The sequence below is a fragment of the Calonectris borealis genome, chromosome 1 (genome assembly GCF_964195595.1).
Source record: "Calonectris borealis chromosome 1, bCalBor7.hap1.2, whole genome shotgun sequence".
Taxonomy (NCBI): Eukaryota; Metazoa; Chordata; class Aves; order Procellariiformes; family Procellariidae; genus Calonectris; species Calonectris borealis.
In genome coordinates this window covers 159,732,477-159,748,259 of record NC_134312.1, presented here as the reverse complement: position 1 = coordinate 159,748,259, position 15,783 = coordinate 159,732,477, and the positions used below count along the sequence as shown (strand labels likewise).

The 15,783-nt window shown below is 39.1% G+C and overlaps 1 protein-coding gene across 1 annotated transcript in view; it reads right to left on the bottom strand.

The window, feature by feature from the left end:
- NALCN (sodium leak channel, non-selective) overlaps positions 1–15,783 on the bottom strand; it is a 237,906-nt gene that overhangs the window by 118,165 nt on the left and 103,958 nt on the right. Inside the window, exon 10 of the mRNA XM_075137770.1 lies at positions 5,703–5,834. Within this exon, the coding sequence (XP_074993871.1) occupies positions 5,703–5,834 (132 nt within the window). The remainder of the gene's footprint in view (positions 1–5,702; positions 5,835–15,783) is intronic.

Below are 15,783 nucleotides of genomic sequence, written 5' to 3'. Positions count from 1 at the left end.
GAGCGAAAGTATTATTAATCTTTTAAGATGGAGAGATTAATTGACTGTGGACCATAAGGTTTACTGGAGTTGGCAGGGGATAACAGAGTTAGAGAATAGGATTTTAATCCTGAATCTGACAGTGACAATCTCTGGGATGCTGCCTTAAGTACTTACATTATTTAAAATTTAAACTCTCCAATCCATCAAAAATATATTTATCAACATGAAAGAGGGGGATTGTGTGATAGCTAAATAAAATTTCACATATTTTATGTGTACAGAACTGTCACAAACAGGAGTGGAGATGGAAATTAAACACTGAAGTTTATGTCCTATGTTTATTCCCCTACTCCACACAGCTGTTTATGAGCAGTGCTACCAGCTATATTATAAGGCTTCTTCAAGGCACGCAAAATAGTTATCAGGCTTCAGATGTCCTCTGAATGATTAAATCAAGGTGAAATGCTTCAGAGCACTCAAAAAATTTCTTTACATTAGGAAAGAAATACTAGTAAGAAATATTTGTGTGATTTCAGCCATACAAGGATCCATGTACACAGTGTAGGGACGTTTTCATGCCCATATTCTTGAATGTATCTGACCAGTTTTTCAACCCTTGTTCTGGTAGCTTAAAGAGCTCAAGGAGAACAATTTTGAAGAAAGTTTGAAGAAACTACCCCTCTACATGAAAATCTCTACCTGAAACACAAGGAAAATATTTTATCAAAAATTTTAAAATGGAAGGTCACTGTAAAAGGAAAAAAAATCTAATTGAGTCCTGAAAGAATAAGGGGGGCGAATTAGGAAAAAAGAAACAGTGGGTAGAAAGCAGCTGGAATTCAGTTTCAGAGCAGGTGGAATAACAATGCCATTGGAAAACACACACACACATATACTTCAGAGCACATAGGCTTCCTATTAGCACAAGAACTAACAAATACGATGTTAAGTGTATTTTAATTTATTCTAAAAATGCGTGGGTGGGATCATTTGCATTTTACATGCTTGTCAAACGAATTCAAACCACTAGTACTTAAAAATGTATCAAACGGTTTGCATAACATTTGATTACATTTATACACCTGTCTTCCTGCTGACAGAGCTTTTATTTTTTTCCTTCCTTGTAATTAATTACAAGAGAGGATTCAAAATATCTGACTAGAACTTTTTGTTAGGTGTGAAATGTAATACAATTTTATAGACTTTTTAAAACTGAAATCACTCCTTTCATTGCTGTAGAGACAGGGGAAAGGCAAACTCACATAAGAAGCCAGAGCAGACCCACACAGAAAAAGCAGGTGTAACACATGAGCAGCCACCCTCCACCAGGTTGCCAATTTTGCTTTGGTGAGGCCGAAGAGGAGCTACCAGGACTGGGCTGCTTCTCTGAGGGCTACCTCCCATTCAGTCACCTGGAAGTTTTACAGTATTAATGCTGTCTTCAGCAACAGTAACTTTTACCAGTAGCCCCTTAACATTTTTTTGCAGAGGCAGAGCTCAGTATCAGCCAACATCCAACGGTGACAGACCCAGTTAGTTTTCTTTGTAACTGTGCCTTACTTGAAAGGTTAATCAAGCTGTCGGGAAAGAGAAGAATTCTTGCGAGCAGGATCAGTGGGATTAAGGGCACAGGCCTCCAGCACTTCTCTTGCTACCAGATTTGACACAGCACTCATTCTTTCGTTCAGCGGGGACAGGGCAAAGGCTACACAAAGGCAGCAGTGCAGGGGGACAGACTGCAAAAGGAACCTAGGAGGAAGCGTATAGGAGCTCCTGGTTTTGAACTCTGGTTTTCCGACCCTTTAAAGCAGTACTAGTGGGAACCTCGCACGTCTCCAATAAGACTTCTAGTCTGTAATCTCTTTTAATGGAAGACAATATGGCAGTTGCCTATGAAACCAAACATCCATCACTCTTCTGTCTAGGTATTGAGCAGGTAAAGCCAACATCCTCAATAACAATTACCAAAATGAGTTTGAAGCTCTACTCTTTCCAGGTTCTCAGATACTGCATTGGGGTTTTGAGTCATCCTGCTGAAAGTCTGGTTTTGCTTAATCTGCAGGGCTGATGTATACATGTTGAAATGCTCGTCAGAACCTCTTGTTTACTGGGTATACAAAATTATGCAACCAATGGGATCTGCGGTTGGAATTCATTTGTATCTCTTTTTGTCCAACCTTTGCCTCCTTTTCTCTTGAGTCTGTCTTCTCTTTCCAACAAAGAAAATAGTGTTTTTTTTCTTGGTACTGGGTATGTCAGTAATTTCACTTAGATTTGTCTACTGAATTTAAGTGGATGTATTTCTACAGTTCTAGGCCACTACAACGTGTGATCCACAGAATGGACCGAACGAGCTACTTTATTAGACCATGTCTGCTCCTAAGGCCAGCAGCTTCCAAGATAACTTCTCGAAAATGTATCAGAAAGTCAGATATGTTTGCCGTAATCAGTCTGGCTATTTCCTTTAGCAAAGGGAATCCCCAATGCTGTTGGCTGCTCAAGTAAGCTCCCTCTGAAGGGAAAGCTTTCTGCAGCCTAGTCTAATGGAAAACAGAGCAACAGCAACGCACCCTGCTCCAACCAGTCTCCCTTACCAAGGAAACAAACCAGCCACTGTGGAATAATCCGCATTGTTTGAGTATTCAGCCTCTTCAAGGCTCTTAAAAACAATTTCTTTGTACACCCTGTGCTGCAAAGAACAAGTTTCACAATAACCAAATAGGAAATGACACCAGCTTATCAATTTCTCCTCTCTCCCAGGACTTTTTTTACTCTTCTGCTCTTCTGCTACTGTATTTTACACCTCCTCCCATAAGATACTAGGGGTTTGTTCTTGTTTGATTTTTATAGTGTCTCTAGTAAAAGCATCTCAGGTAAAAAAAAAAAAAAAAAAAAAACAAATGGACATCAAAAGAGTATGCCTTACAAATAAACAAAATACGTTTCTCTATTCCAGACTAATTTACCTTATATACTTAGAAATGTAAACATGTAGAATGTAAACAAATGAGTTTTCTGACAACCTCTCCACTTATAAAACAATAATCTAAGCTATGCAGAAACCAGAAAAATGTATCTTTAAAGAAAAACGGACATTGCTTATAGGACAGAATTATAATACAGTAGTCTACATGACATACTCATCTTGAATTATTAAACCCTGGCAAGTATTTCTGTTGGAAAAAAACCCCAAACCCTGCACTTGAAATAGATGTTGAAGAGCGTGTTTCTAGCACTGATTAATAAAAGCATAATTATACTATATGTTCAGTGCCAAAATAGAAATAGCACATGCAGCGTTTCCTATTTTGAATACAAATAGAATTAATGTTATTTTGTTAAGAATCCAGGCTCCACTTGCTCTATCCTGGGCATAAAGCAAAAACGCCAACTATGAAAAGTTCATGATCTCAGGCTTTAATGCTGACTTAATTATTTGTTTCCGGCCTAGGATATTGTACTGGTTTTGGTTGGGATGGAGTTAATTTTCTTCATCATAGTTTGTATGGTGCTGTTCTGGATTTGTGCTGGAAACAATATTGATAATACAGGGATGTTTTCGTTATTGCTGAGCAGTGCTTACACAGAGCCAAGGCCTTTTCTGCTTCTCACCCCACCCCACTAACGAGGAGGCTGGGGGTGCACAAGAAGTTGTGAGGGATGATAGCCAGGACAGCTGACCCAACTGACCAAAGGGACATCCCATACCATATGACGTTACGCTCAGCATATAAAGCTGGGGGAAGAAGGAGGAAGGAGGGGACGTTCGGAGTGATGACGTTTGTCTTCCCAAGTAACCGTTACGCGTGATGGAGCCCTGCTTTCCTAGGGATGGCTGAACACCTGCCTGCCGATGGGAAGGAGTGAATGAATTCCTTGGTTTGCTCTGCTTGCGTGCGCGGCTTTTGCTTTCCCTGTTAAACTGTCTTTATCTCAGCCCATGAGTTGTCTCACTTTTACCCTGCCGATTCTCTCCCCATCCCACTGAGGGAGAGCGAGTGAGCAGCTGTGTGGGGCTGAGCTGCCTGCCAGGGTTAAACCATGACAGAGATTAAAATGAGTTTCCCTGTCTTCACTTCTATCTTCAAATCTGCGGGGGGTGTCATAAGAGAATCCAGCATTTGTTGGTTTTATTCCAATGTCTTACTCCCAGGATCATCCTCTTTCACGATCACGTTGTTTTTCGAATATGCTAAGAACTTGAGATAAAATAAAGATAATACATTTCACAATTACTCTTGTAATTGTTGGCTGGGCCAAATTTACTCAATGTTCATACAAACTTCAGCTATCTCCAGTGCCATGAGAGACAGCAGAGCATGACGCAGCACTGATGTCGCCACAATCTGCACTGTTTTGAGGGTTTGGACTCTGGTGCTACCTTTAACTTTTCTTTGCTTTCATTTTTGTCCCAGAACTGGTGAAGTCTCAGCTTCATAAGATTTTACGAGATCAGATACAAATTCTAAAACTCAGATAAATTAAAAAATGGGTATCAACTCAATCTCCCTTAAAAAAGGGAGATTCATAAAGCATCCTAATGTTATGGACTAAAGGGTTTAAAGTTAGGCACTTGAGCCTGACTCTCAAATGTATTTAGACATTTAAAACCCCAAGAGTACAAATCATTGGACTTTTTGACTTGTGATTCCTCTGCCATTGATATTGCCTCACAAGTGGCAGAGGAATCACAAGGAATATACTGCTGTCATGTGCTCTAGCCTAAGAATGTCCCCTCTGGCTCCAAAGAAGGACTGTGTAATTATCAAAGCCAAGGAAACTGCAGTAACCATAAAGCTAGACATGTGCCCAATCTAGACAACCGTGATCAACACTTTCAGAGAACTGATCTCGGTGAATTTCAGCTCTGGTGGATTTATACTCAGCTAAAGTAACAATTCACAGTGCCCATGGAAATAAGTATTTTTAATAAAGAATGCTACTGATTTGACTCTTGATTCAGGAAAAACAAGTATCTGTTTAAAGCTGTGCCTGTAAACTAGTACCAAAGACTTCAAGTCTTTTTTTTTTTTTTTTAAACTGAATTAAATAGTACTAAAAAGACATGGAGGCAAGGTTCTAGGATCTCTAGTGCATGCTCTACAGTAAAATCCTTGAGCAGCTAATGACTCAAGCAGGCTCCCTTTGCCCTGCCAGAATGTCACTTATAAAGAAACTTTTTACCCCCACTTCACCAGTTCAGGAGCACAGCCTCCTCCTTCACCAAATTCATGACTGAATAAATGAGTTTTTTTGCAGTGTGGTCTCGAGGTTACTGAAGCCAGGCTATCTGCAACACTATTTTGGCTATGCTTAAGGACCTTCTTGCAGCTAGGTATACATCAAATAAAGATGATTTAGGAAGAAGTACTATATTCTTTAAAGACAGTGTTTTGTCACTTTTTTAAAGTTAAATTCTTCTCAATGTTACACTCCTGCTAGAGAAGGATAGCAACTCAGTAGCCGTGCATTGCCTGCAGATGTTATACTTAAGCCTCAGCTCATTACCACTGACATTTTGTTTGAGGAAATTACCTTTCAAAAGGTTGTAAGATAGGGCTGTCAGCCATTGTCAGACAGAGGAACTTGAACAAGTTAGCAAAGAATACTTGTAATGCTTAAGGGAATAAAAAATTACATACTAAAATGTGCTTGCCATTCACATTTTCTACTTTAGCTTATCTTGAAAAATATCCAGATAGTAATTTCAGCATACTCACCTCAGCTAGGTAAAATTCATCGTATTGTCTCTTAAAATTTTCTCCTTTGTAATAGTTACTAGCAGCAACAATTACATCTACAGCCACCATGCTTAGTATGAACATATGAAACACGGACGACCTCATCATTTTCTGCAAAAGAAAAAGAAAATTTTATCATCAAAATGAGTCAAATCACATGCATTATAAAGTTTTATCACACTGTCAAAACATAATCAGCTATAATAATATGTTTTTATAAAGCTTCTTTACATTATTGTAATTTATTACTCTCTAAAATATATTCTAATATATTGCTTCAACCAGTTTATATATGCAAGTTGTTTTTTTTATACTTTTCAGATTTTTATTTGCCAATTGACTACTTACTGAAGTTTTATCATTTAATATGATATTCATTGCGTTAGTATGTTTTTAAAGCATGAACTGTACTTCTAACTACTCAGTGGCCTTTGGTTAATACTCCATTATAATTTATTCACGCAGATCTTAATGACTTACTATTCAGGAACAAGTAACATCAGTTCTACCTTGTGCATTGCTTTTGCTCAAGAAAGACAAGTAATATGGGTTTCATCTGATGTTAAACTATTGCCTAAAAGTATAAAACATATCTGCATATAGTACATATGCACATTTGGGCCAATGAACTGTGAACTACTTCACAGATAATTCATATTCATGTACCGCTTTGTGTCACTGCTGCTGCAATCCCACAAGAGAAAAGAGAAATGGAGGCACACAGCACTGGCCAAGAGTTTACATCGATGAGTTGCCAAAACAGTAGTGATAAGAGGTATGCCAGAAGTTCGAAGAACTAACTTCTAGGCTCCCACCACAAAGAGTGTGGACTTATGGTTTACCCTGAAAGCTTAACCACTACCCTGTTCAAGTAGAAGCTAGAGTCAAACAGGCAGAATGTAGTGTTATTTTACATTAAACCATCTTTGAATGAATGGTCACTAATATCTATATTTTTTACAATCTTTCACAAGTAATACAGTTTATGTCTTTAATGCTTATTTGCAAACACAACGTAAATAAGTTATGCACCATTATGGTTCCTTGTGTTTGTGTGTAAATTTGTGTTCACATTGGAAAAGGCCCTTTTTATTTGCTCCTGAGTTTATATGTAAAAGCGCCTGACAAAATTTCAGGAAAAATAAAACTCAAAAGGTAGAAGAACTCTGCCTCTTCTCAACTTCTTCCTAAAGACTCTGTGTGCCTGTACTGGTTTATATTCACAGAATCACATAATTATTTAGGTTGGAAGGGACCTCTTGAGATCATCTAGTCTACCTCTGCCTGCTCAAGCAGAGTCAGATAAAGCAGGTATTCCAGGACTGTGTCCAGTCAGGGTTTGAGTATCTCGACAGATGAAGACTCCACAACCTGCCTGTGCAAGCTGTTCCACAGTGAAAGAGTGTTTTCTTGTGTTCAGATGTTCAAAATTAGACAATGTCCCAGTGGGAGACGAAAAATAAGATCACGGAATCTCTGAGATTAGAAGGGATATCTTCAGATCATCTAGACCAATCCCTCTGCTCAAAGCATCATCACCTAGAGAAGGTTGCTCAGGACCACATCCAGTCAGGTTGTGAGTATCTCCAAGGATGGAAACTCTAGAACCTGCCTGGGCAACCTCGTCCTGTGTTTTTACAGTGAAAAAGTTTTTTATCATGTTTCTCAGCTTGTGTCCGTTGCCCTACCACTGGACGCTATTAAGAGCCTGGCTCCATGTTCTTTACTTCCTCCCATCAGGTATTTTTCCATACTGATAAGATCTCCTCCTGAGCTTTATTTTCTCCAGGCTAAACAGTTGCAGCGCTCTCAGTCTTTCCTCATATGAAAGATGCTCCAGCCCCTTTATCATCTTTGTGGCCCTCTGCTAGACTCAGTCCAGCATGTCCACATCCTTCTGGTACTGAGAAGTCCAAAACTGGACACAACACTCCAGATGGCCTCACCGGGCCTGAGTAGAGGGGGACCACCTCCCCCAGTCTGCTGGCAATGCTCTTCCTAATTCTGCCCAGAGATTTGTTGGCCTTCTTTGCCTCAAGAGCACACGGCTGGCTCATGTTCAACTTGTTGTCCACCAGGACCCCCAAGGCCTTTTTTGCTAAACTGCAGCTGTTTGGTGCCAAGCCTGTACTGGTGCATGCAATTATTCCTTCTTCAGTGTAGGACTTTGCTTTTGCCTTTGTTGAACATCATGAGGTTCCTGTGTGGTCAGTTCCCTAGCCTATCAAGGTCTGGCTGAACAGCAGCACAACCATCTGATGTATCAGCCATTCCTCCCAGTTTTCTATCATTTGCAAACTTGTTGAAGGTGCGCTCTGTGCCATCATCCAGATCATTAAAGAGGGTGTTGATGAATCAAGAATGGCCTTGCAATAACATTGGCCAGCTCCCTTAGCAATCATGGGTGCATCCCATCAGGTTCCATAAACATCTGTATGTCCCGCTTGTTTAAATGTTTCTTAACCCAATCCTCTTCCACCAAGAGTAAGTCATCATGGCTCTAGACATTTTCATGAGTCTCAGGGGCTTGGGATTCCTGAAGGTCAGTCTTACTCATCAAGACAGAGGTGAAAAAGGCATTGAGTACCTCAACTATTTCCATGTCACCAGGTCCCCTAACACATTCAGCAGCAGGCCTACATTTTTCCTAGTCTTCCTTTTGCTGCTCTTATATCTGTAGAAGCCCTTCTTGTTGCCATCCGTGCCGTTTGGCAGATTCAACTCCATGTGGGCTTTGGCTTTCCTAAACCTATTCCTCCACTCTCAGACAGAATCTTTGTATTCCTCCTGGCCCACCTGGCCCTGATTCCACCTTTTGTATGCTTCCTTTTTATTTTTGGGTTTTGTGCAGAGCTACTTGTTAATATATGTGGGCCTCCTGCCACATTTGCTTGATTTCCTGCACTTGGAAGGGGACCATTTTTGAGCTTGGAGGAGGAGATCCTTGAAAATCAACCAGTTCTTCTGGACCCTCTTATCTCTAGGACTGTACCTCATGGCATTCTTCCAAGCAGATACCTGAACATGAAAAAGTCTTCTCTTCTGAACACCAGGGTTGTGGTCCTGTCTTTTGGCTTTGTTCCCTCCTTGCAGGATCCTGAACTCCACAATCTCATGGTCTTTGCAACCAGGACTGCCCCTGAACCTCACAACTGACCAAGTTCCTCCTTGCTTGGAAGTATGAGGTCCAGCCAGAATACCTGCCCTCACCAGCTCACATGTGTTAAGAAGTTACCATCACTGCAATCCAGAAATGTGGATTGTTTCCTGCTGTGTTGCCCTTCTAGCAGATACCAGAGTGGTTAAACTGCCCCAAGAGAACCGGGGCCTGTGAATGTAAAGATGTTACAGAAGAATGCAAAAATTAAGTAACACATTTTTACATTTGTAAATATACATTAACATATTAGAAGATTCATATACATAGCTGTAAAATACTGTCTCAGTCTTTAGTGAGCTGGGGTTGTTATGTTGGTAAAGAATGTCCACATTTACATTTTATGTTTAACTCTGCCTGGAGCTGGGGGTCTTGACCAAGCTACTCTTCGTACTACTGGTTTTTTTTTTGTGCTCAAATTAGAACACAATATGGTATGTATGGGAGGCTGCAGGGATCAGCATTTGTTTAGGCTTTTAGCAAAGAATTGTACCTGCCTACAGAAGAATTCATCCCATATTGAATTCCACTGGTGTTTTAAGGTAGTTTGCTTAAATTGAAGCTGAGAGGAGACTAAGCACATATTTACAAGCATTCAGTTAATAGGACTGCCTCTTGTCTCTTAATATCTGGACTTCTTGTGCAAATCACCGGTAGCATTGCAGGCAGAAGACAGCTCAACCCTCCTCATGCAAGCTGGCCTCCTTTTGACTCTAGTGGCATAAAATGGTTGTATATTCCAATCTAGAAAGGGAGGCTTAGGAGATAAAGCCTGACAGTCAGAAATTTACAGAACAAGTCTGGGCTAGTAACAATGCCTAAAGCGCAGTGAAGTCACCAAAATGAGTGGTTAAATGAGGCCTTGCTTTTATTTTTAATCCACAAGGCAAGCTATAAGAATACAATAAATTAAAGATAGGACTACTGGCATCAATCATGCATTTTTGTCAGTGGTGTGATTCGAAACAGGTAGCGTCGTATCTGTAACATTTCTATTTCACACAAGTTCTAAACAGATAGTCTCTCTGCATATTTTACACTGTATTTTTAATAGTGTCAAAATTTCCTTCATAGTAACAAAGTATTCTGCCTCAATTGTGAAAGGACTTGCTAAAAGAACCTAGTAAGTGAGGCTGTAAAACGTACTTTTCTCTCCCTTCACAAAAAACAACAGGGAAGCAAAGTGGTAGTACAGGAAGAATAAAAAAGCATAAACCGCCTTGGTATACATGTACATACATGCATACTTTTTTATACAGTCCGTACCTTCGGACACTCATAAAAAGATTTTCCAGTGGTATATTTAATGCTGGAAAATAAATTACAATAACATAAATAATATCTTAATCGCAGTATGACTCAGTAAAATTCAGTGAAGCTTCTTGTCAATTACTAAAGGTTGCCTTCCCACCCCAACTGAACTGAAAGGAAACGATTTAGCTAATAGAGAGTATTATGTTGGCATAACACAATTCAACACCAAGATAATAAGGAAGGAGGTTCAGATAGGATAGAAGCTAGGCACAGGCTGCGTACAGGCAGGAACAGCTGGCTGAGGCAGGAAATTAGGAGATGGCTGTGGGAGGCAATGTGAAAAGCAGCTAGTTGCTGGCAGAAAGACAGAGAGCCCATGGGGCCAGCAAGGTGGAGGTATCAGAGCAAATACACATGTACAGCAAAAACACTATGCTGAGGAGACCCAAAAAAGAAATTCATTACTTTTAAATCCCAGGACTGGCCTGCTCACGGGGGCCAGATTGGCATCTGTGTTTCTTAATTTTTTCTACAGCATGTGAGAATCTAGCTGCTCACTTGTCATGAATGCTATGCGTGATGAGCAGCTTTCCTGTTGGCCTCTCAGAGACAGACTGCAATATCCTTAGGAGATCAATCACAGTGCTCTAGCCCACACACCTACTGTGCCCAACTTTCCCCCTACTTCAATCTTAGTTTGTTCTTTCTGCATCACAGAATTTTAATTTGGATTTGTACCCTTGAAATGGTTCAACTGCACCTCTGCTGTAATGTTTGACCATGACAGTTCACTGTCTCTTTTCACGTTTCTGTATTTGGAACAAGGTCTAAGAGAAAGCTGAATTTAGCCCACAGCACTTGCCTGAGCCTTAAAAATCATTTTGGATCACTGGATCAGCAGCGTGTCGTTTGGATTACAGCCCTTTTCAGAGCACACAGCCACGGAAAATCCTCTGTGCAAACTTGAAAGAAGAGACATAATGCCAGTTTTTGTTCTTGTTTAATTTACTGACCTTTTTCAGCCCTTGGACATGTGTTTCTTAAACTGTGTAGGAATAAGATGGAAGAAGTGTTCTGATGTTGCTGTCAGCCAGTTGCATGACGGGAAAATTGTGTCTAATATTAAATTGGACTTAAGATTAGCTGTGTTGAAGCAGTCTCAAGAGAAATGCCCTGTTGCTGCCATCAATCAACTACAACAGTGAAGGATTTTGTACGTTTACTATGAATCACTTCTAATGCTGGCACCTGGCTTCATGCAGGATGACAATTCTCAGTGTCCAGGACACTGTGAAGAACGTGGATGGCACAGTGCATTAAAGATGCAATGGCCATAAAAACCAATACATGACAAACTGTTAACAATTCAAACTCTTTCAGTGTTTGGAAATGCACAAAGCAGTTGAGGATTTGCTTTGTGCCTAGATGGGAATTTCATGAAAGCAGAAAAGACTTCTAAAATACTACTCGTTTATTTAACGTTAGGAATATGCTTGTTACAACTGAGGAACTCTAAACAAAGAATTATACGTAATATCCTGGATTCACCCAAAAGCTGAACTAAGCGATGACACTGGAATTGCTGACAGGAGGAGCCTACCTGGGTCACTTAGTCTTATGGAGCATTACCATGCATGGCCTAAAGCAGTCTTCTGTCACGTCAGGAGTATCAGAATGGGGTACATTGCTCTAATGCTCCTTCCACCTTCCTGCACAGCAGAGGGAGGATGAGTGACATAAACTGGCCTTTGCCAGCTCACTGCCATGGAGAAAATCCACAGCAGCTGCCACCTTATGCAGCCAAAGCCAGACAGACCCTGGCTCAGGAAAGGAGTCACTAAGCAAACCAGAATAACTGAAGGTGGAACTACATTTTCCTAATGCTAAACCCCTTTCTGTGGCTTGACATGTACATCAGGTCATTCCTCGTACCACCATCCTTTACACGGGATTTTTGTTTCAAGTCTATAATAGATATTGCTTACTAAGCAAACAGGCAAATGTTGCAAACTTCTAGGGTCTGACTGACTTAATAATAAAAGAACACACGGGCCGTGTTACCCTGATATTACTAGCTCAAAACTGGCCAGGCTGATAATGTTCAATATTACCATGTGAAACCTTGAAAGAGGTGTCTTCAAAGGGCTCAGTGGTTTTAGTTCAGACCTACAGAAATTCAGACTCCATTTGACAATACTTAACACTCTTGGTGATAGTCTAAGAAAAAAATAATGAGGACAAATTGGCTTGAAGAATAAAAATTACTGACAAAGCCCTCAAGCTTGTTAGTACTGAACAAGACATAGTGAGGATTTGATATGCAGAAAAGCTCTGCTTATTTTGGCCATTTAGTGTGTGAAAAGCTTAGAGTGCATAATTGTCTAACTGGCAGGGTAGCTCTCAAAAGTACCAAACTAATTAATGAACAGTGTAAACACCATTTAACTGAAAGACTTTGATAATCACTGTATGGGTAAGCAGCTTTTTTCCCAATTTTGATACTCTTGAATTGTGTATTCATCAACACAAAACTGTAGGAAAAATACAGTTTGTACCTGTATCTCTTCATATTTTAGATATAATTTAACACTTGATAAAACAATAGCATGTCCTCCTCCATGTTTTAATAGGATGGCCCAGGCAAGCTGCTTACTCCCTTTTCATTTTCATCAGCTTTTGCTATTTGCCCAAGGAAGTTAGATCCTGCTAAAAGATTCCTGCCAAGCTTCCAGCTACAGCTGTTGAAAGACCTTATACTGGCTATATGATTATTGTGGTTAATTTTGTACCTATGGCTATAATGATGTTGTAGGTTATTTGTAGTCATGTCTACACATGTCTACTGGAAGACCATCTTCTCTGGTAGCTAGAATAGATTTTGATTTGTTAAAGTTGTTGTTTAGATGTGTACAAAAGAGTCGGGTGATATTTTAAAATAGTTATCACAACTGAAAAGGTTACATTTGTGCTACTCCAGTCTTTTTTACTTACAGGCCTGTTGCAGCCTGGATCACACCACTGCAGTGGCATGAAGGCAAATATGACTCCCAGTTTATTTCAGTGCACAGCACCACCATGACTTGTGATGGGGGTACGTTCTGTAAGTCTTATGGTACCTGCAAGTCTTATGGTACCTGATGATTTCTTAAAGCCCCACTAGCTGGCGTCATACGAGTATCACAGAATACAGAACCCTTGTTCAGAAGAGCTAACAAAGCATGACTCAAGTTCATTACAGCAGCACAGAAAACAGTAAGTCAAATGAGAAATGAAAACGTATTGTGAGTAAATGATCTTTTTTTTTTTTTTGGCAATTTCTTCAGAGCTTGGACCACAACTTCTAAATACATATAAAGGGATCATAGGTTTTATACAACAGGGCCAGTTTAAGTTGTATGCATAGAATTCATACCACTGAGAAAGCAACATGGGAAACAGTCGCTCAAGGTGCTAGCCGATACAGATTTCATAGTGAAAGCAGGAGACATCACATGCCTCAGAAATTATTATAAGGTACTGGTCCTGAAACAAGACTAGAAATAGTGAAGAAAACTTGACTTTTAGGATTCTATGCAACATAATTTCTAAAAGCCACTGAGCAAAGATTCAATCTTGGTCTAAAGAAAAGGGCAAGTTTTTTGATCCCGTACAGGTTTAGTATACTTGTGGTGTTTATTTTTTCTTTTTTTTTTTTTACAAAGTGCTTGAAGATACCTTGACTATGAAAGGAGCTTTAGAAAATCACATTCTATAGACTGCTAATCATAGATAATTCATAGCATGAATAGGATAAATTTGATTTTCATCTTGTTGGTTAATGGCCATCTGAGCAAGTACAAAATTGTGAAATTGCAGGAAATTTTCCCTTTTGTTTGCAGAACATTGTAGAGCATTTTACAAGCTGTGTAACTAATTTTCTATAAACCATTTTGCTTTCAACTTACTTCATGACTGCCTGACAAAGATATGCTTGTAAGGAGAATTTAGCAAATTATTCTCATGCTCTGCAATCTGAACATTTCTGAAAATTATTAAGCATTAACCACAAATCTTAAGGGAACAGGCTTTTTAATATCTTACATTGATGCAGTTATATATCAATGTGGGACATTAAAAAACATTGTAAATCTGAGATGTGCTCTGATATGTAAGCAGGGTCCTGCTTTTCATGCTATCACAATACATTTTTTAAAGCAAATGTCATTTTCAGATTATTTATAGCTAAAATCATACAGAAATCAGCAATTGCCAAGGACTATCTTCCAATAGTCTAAATGTCTCTGTAATATTTGAAAATACAAGCAATTAATAAACCTGTCATATTGTACCAGACTCTCCTGCCTTTTTGCATAGCAAATTTTGATTTAAAAATAAAAAAAAAAACTACTTAAAAAAGGCAAACTGAATTTTGGTCAAAGGAACGAAGTAAAGTCAGTAACACAGGAAGAATGAGAAAATAAACACTTAGGAAGTAAATGAATGGAAATAATGATAGAAAGCTTACTGAAGAGAAATGAAAAACTGTAAGATATGACTTTTCCGAGTAACCAAACTTTAAAGACAAAAGTTGCTGTCAGAAATTAGATACTTTTTTCCCTTACATCCTAGATTTGATAGCCAAAGTCCTATTTCTGCTATAGGGCTAAAGAGTAAGTGTTGCATATGCCTCCTTCAGACTAGCTCCATCCTGTTAATTCATACCCTGCAATAAGAGAATAAAGCAGTAGTACGGGTGCATTCCTGTATGCCTCTTACTAACAGTAGTCCTTTTCCCCTCCCACAAACTTCTAAGAGAACAGTCAAAAAGAGAAATGGTGTCTCTTCTGCCCTAAAAAATCCATGAAATAATGGCTTCTTTGAAACTAAATGAACCTCCTCCTCACCAGTTTATAAATCGGCTAGCGCAGATATGTCATTTTCTTTGCAAAAAGATAGAGAGGAAGTAAGCAGCCTTTCAGCGACTGCAATCTGACTTAGAGAAATAGAGAGCAGCAGCTGCAACATAAAAGAAACCTAAAAATACTACTTAAATTGTTCGTGATAACAATAATGCGTAGAGATTGTTACCTTCTCCTCAGATTTTAGAACTGTTAGTAAGTATATCGTCACCTCAGCAGTAATTTTCTTAAAGCTGCATACTATGAAATGCAAAATAGAACCCAAATAATACAAATACAGATTTAACTCTTTTTCCTAAACATTGCAACACAGTTCAATTCAGAAAATACAAGGAGACAAAATAATTATTGTATAAAACCTGCAATGAAATAGGCCAAATTAATTTTTGGTTTGTATCTAGTGACTTCATCTAAGCTGTAGGGTTGAAGTGGACCCTGTACTTTACTAAGGTGTAATTGATTCCCTTCCTGTCCTATGTGTATTAGCATACTTCCTCGCACTGTAGTACTTTCAAAATGAAAGTCTACAAATTCTTTTCCTTTTACAATAAAAAATACTCTAAATTTGCAAATTATCACTGATCTCTTAGCAGCAACCTAGATATCTGGACCAGTTTCAAAGCACAGTGATAAATGCATTTAACCTCAGGTACAGGAAGTGGTATAGACGCAATTTAACACTTCCACCTGGTCATATTATATACCACATATGTACATAAATATATAAAACCCCACAGAATCATAGAAACAT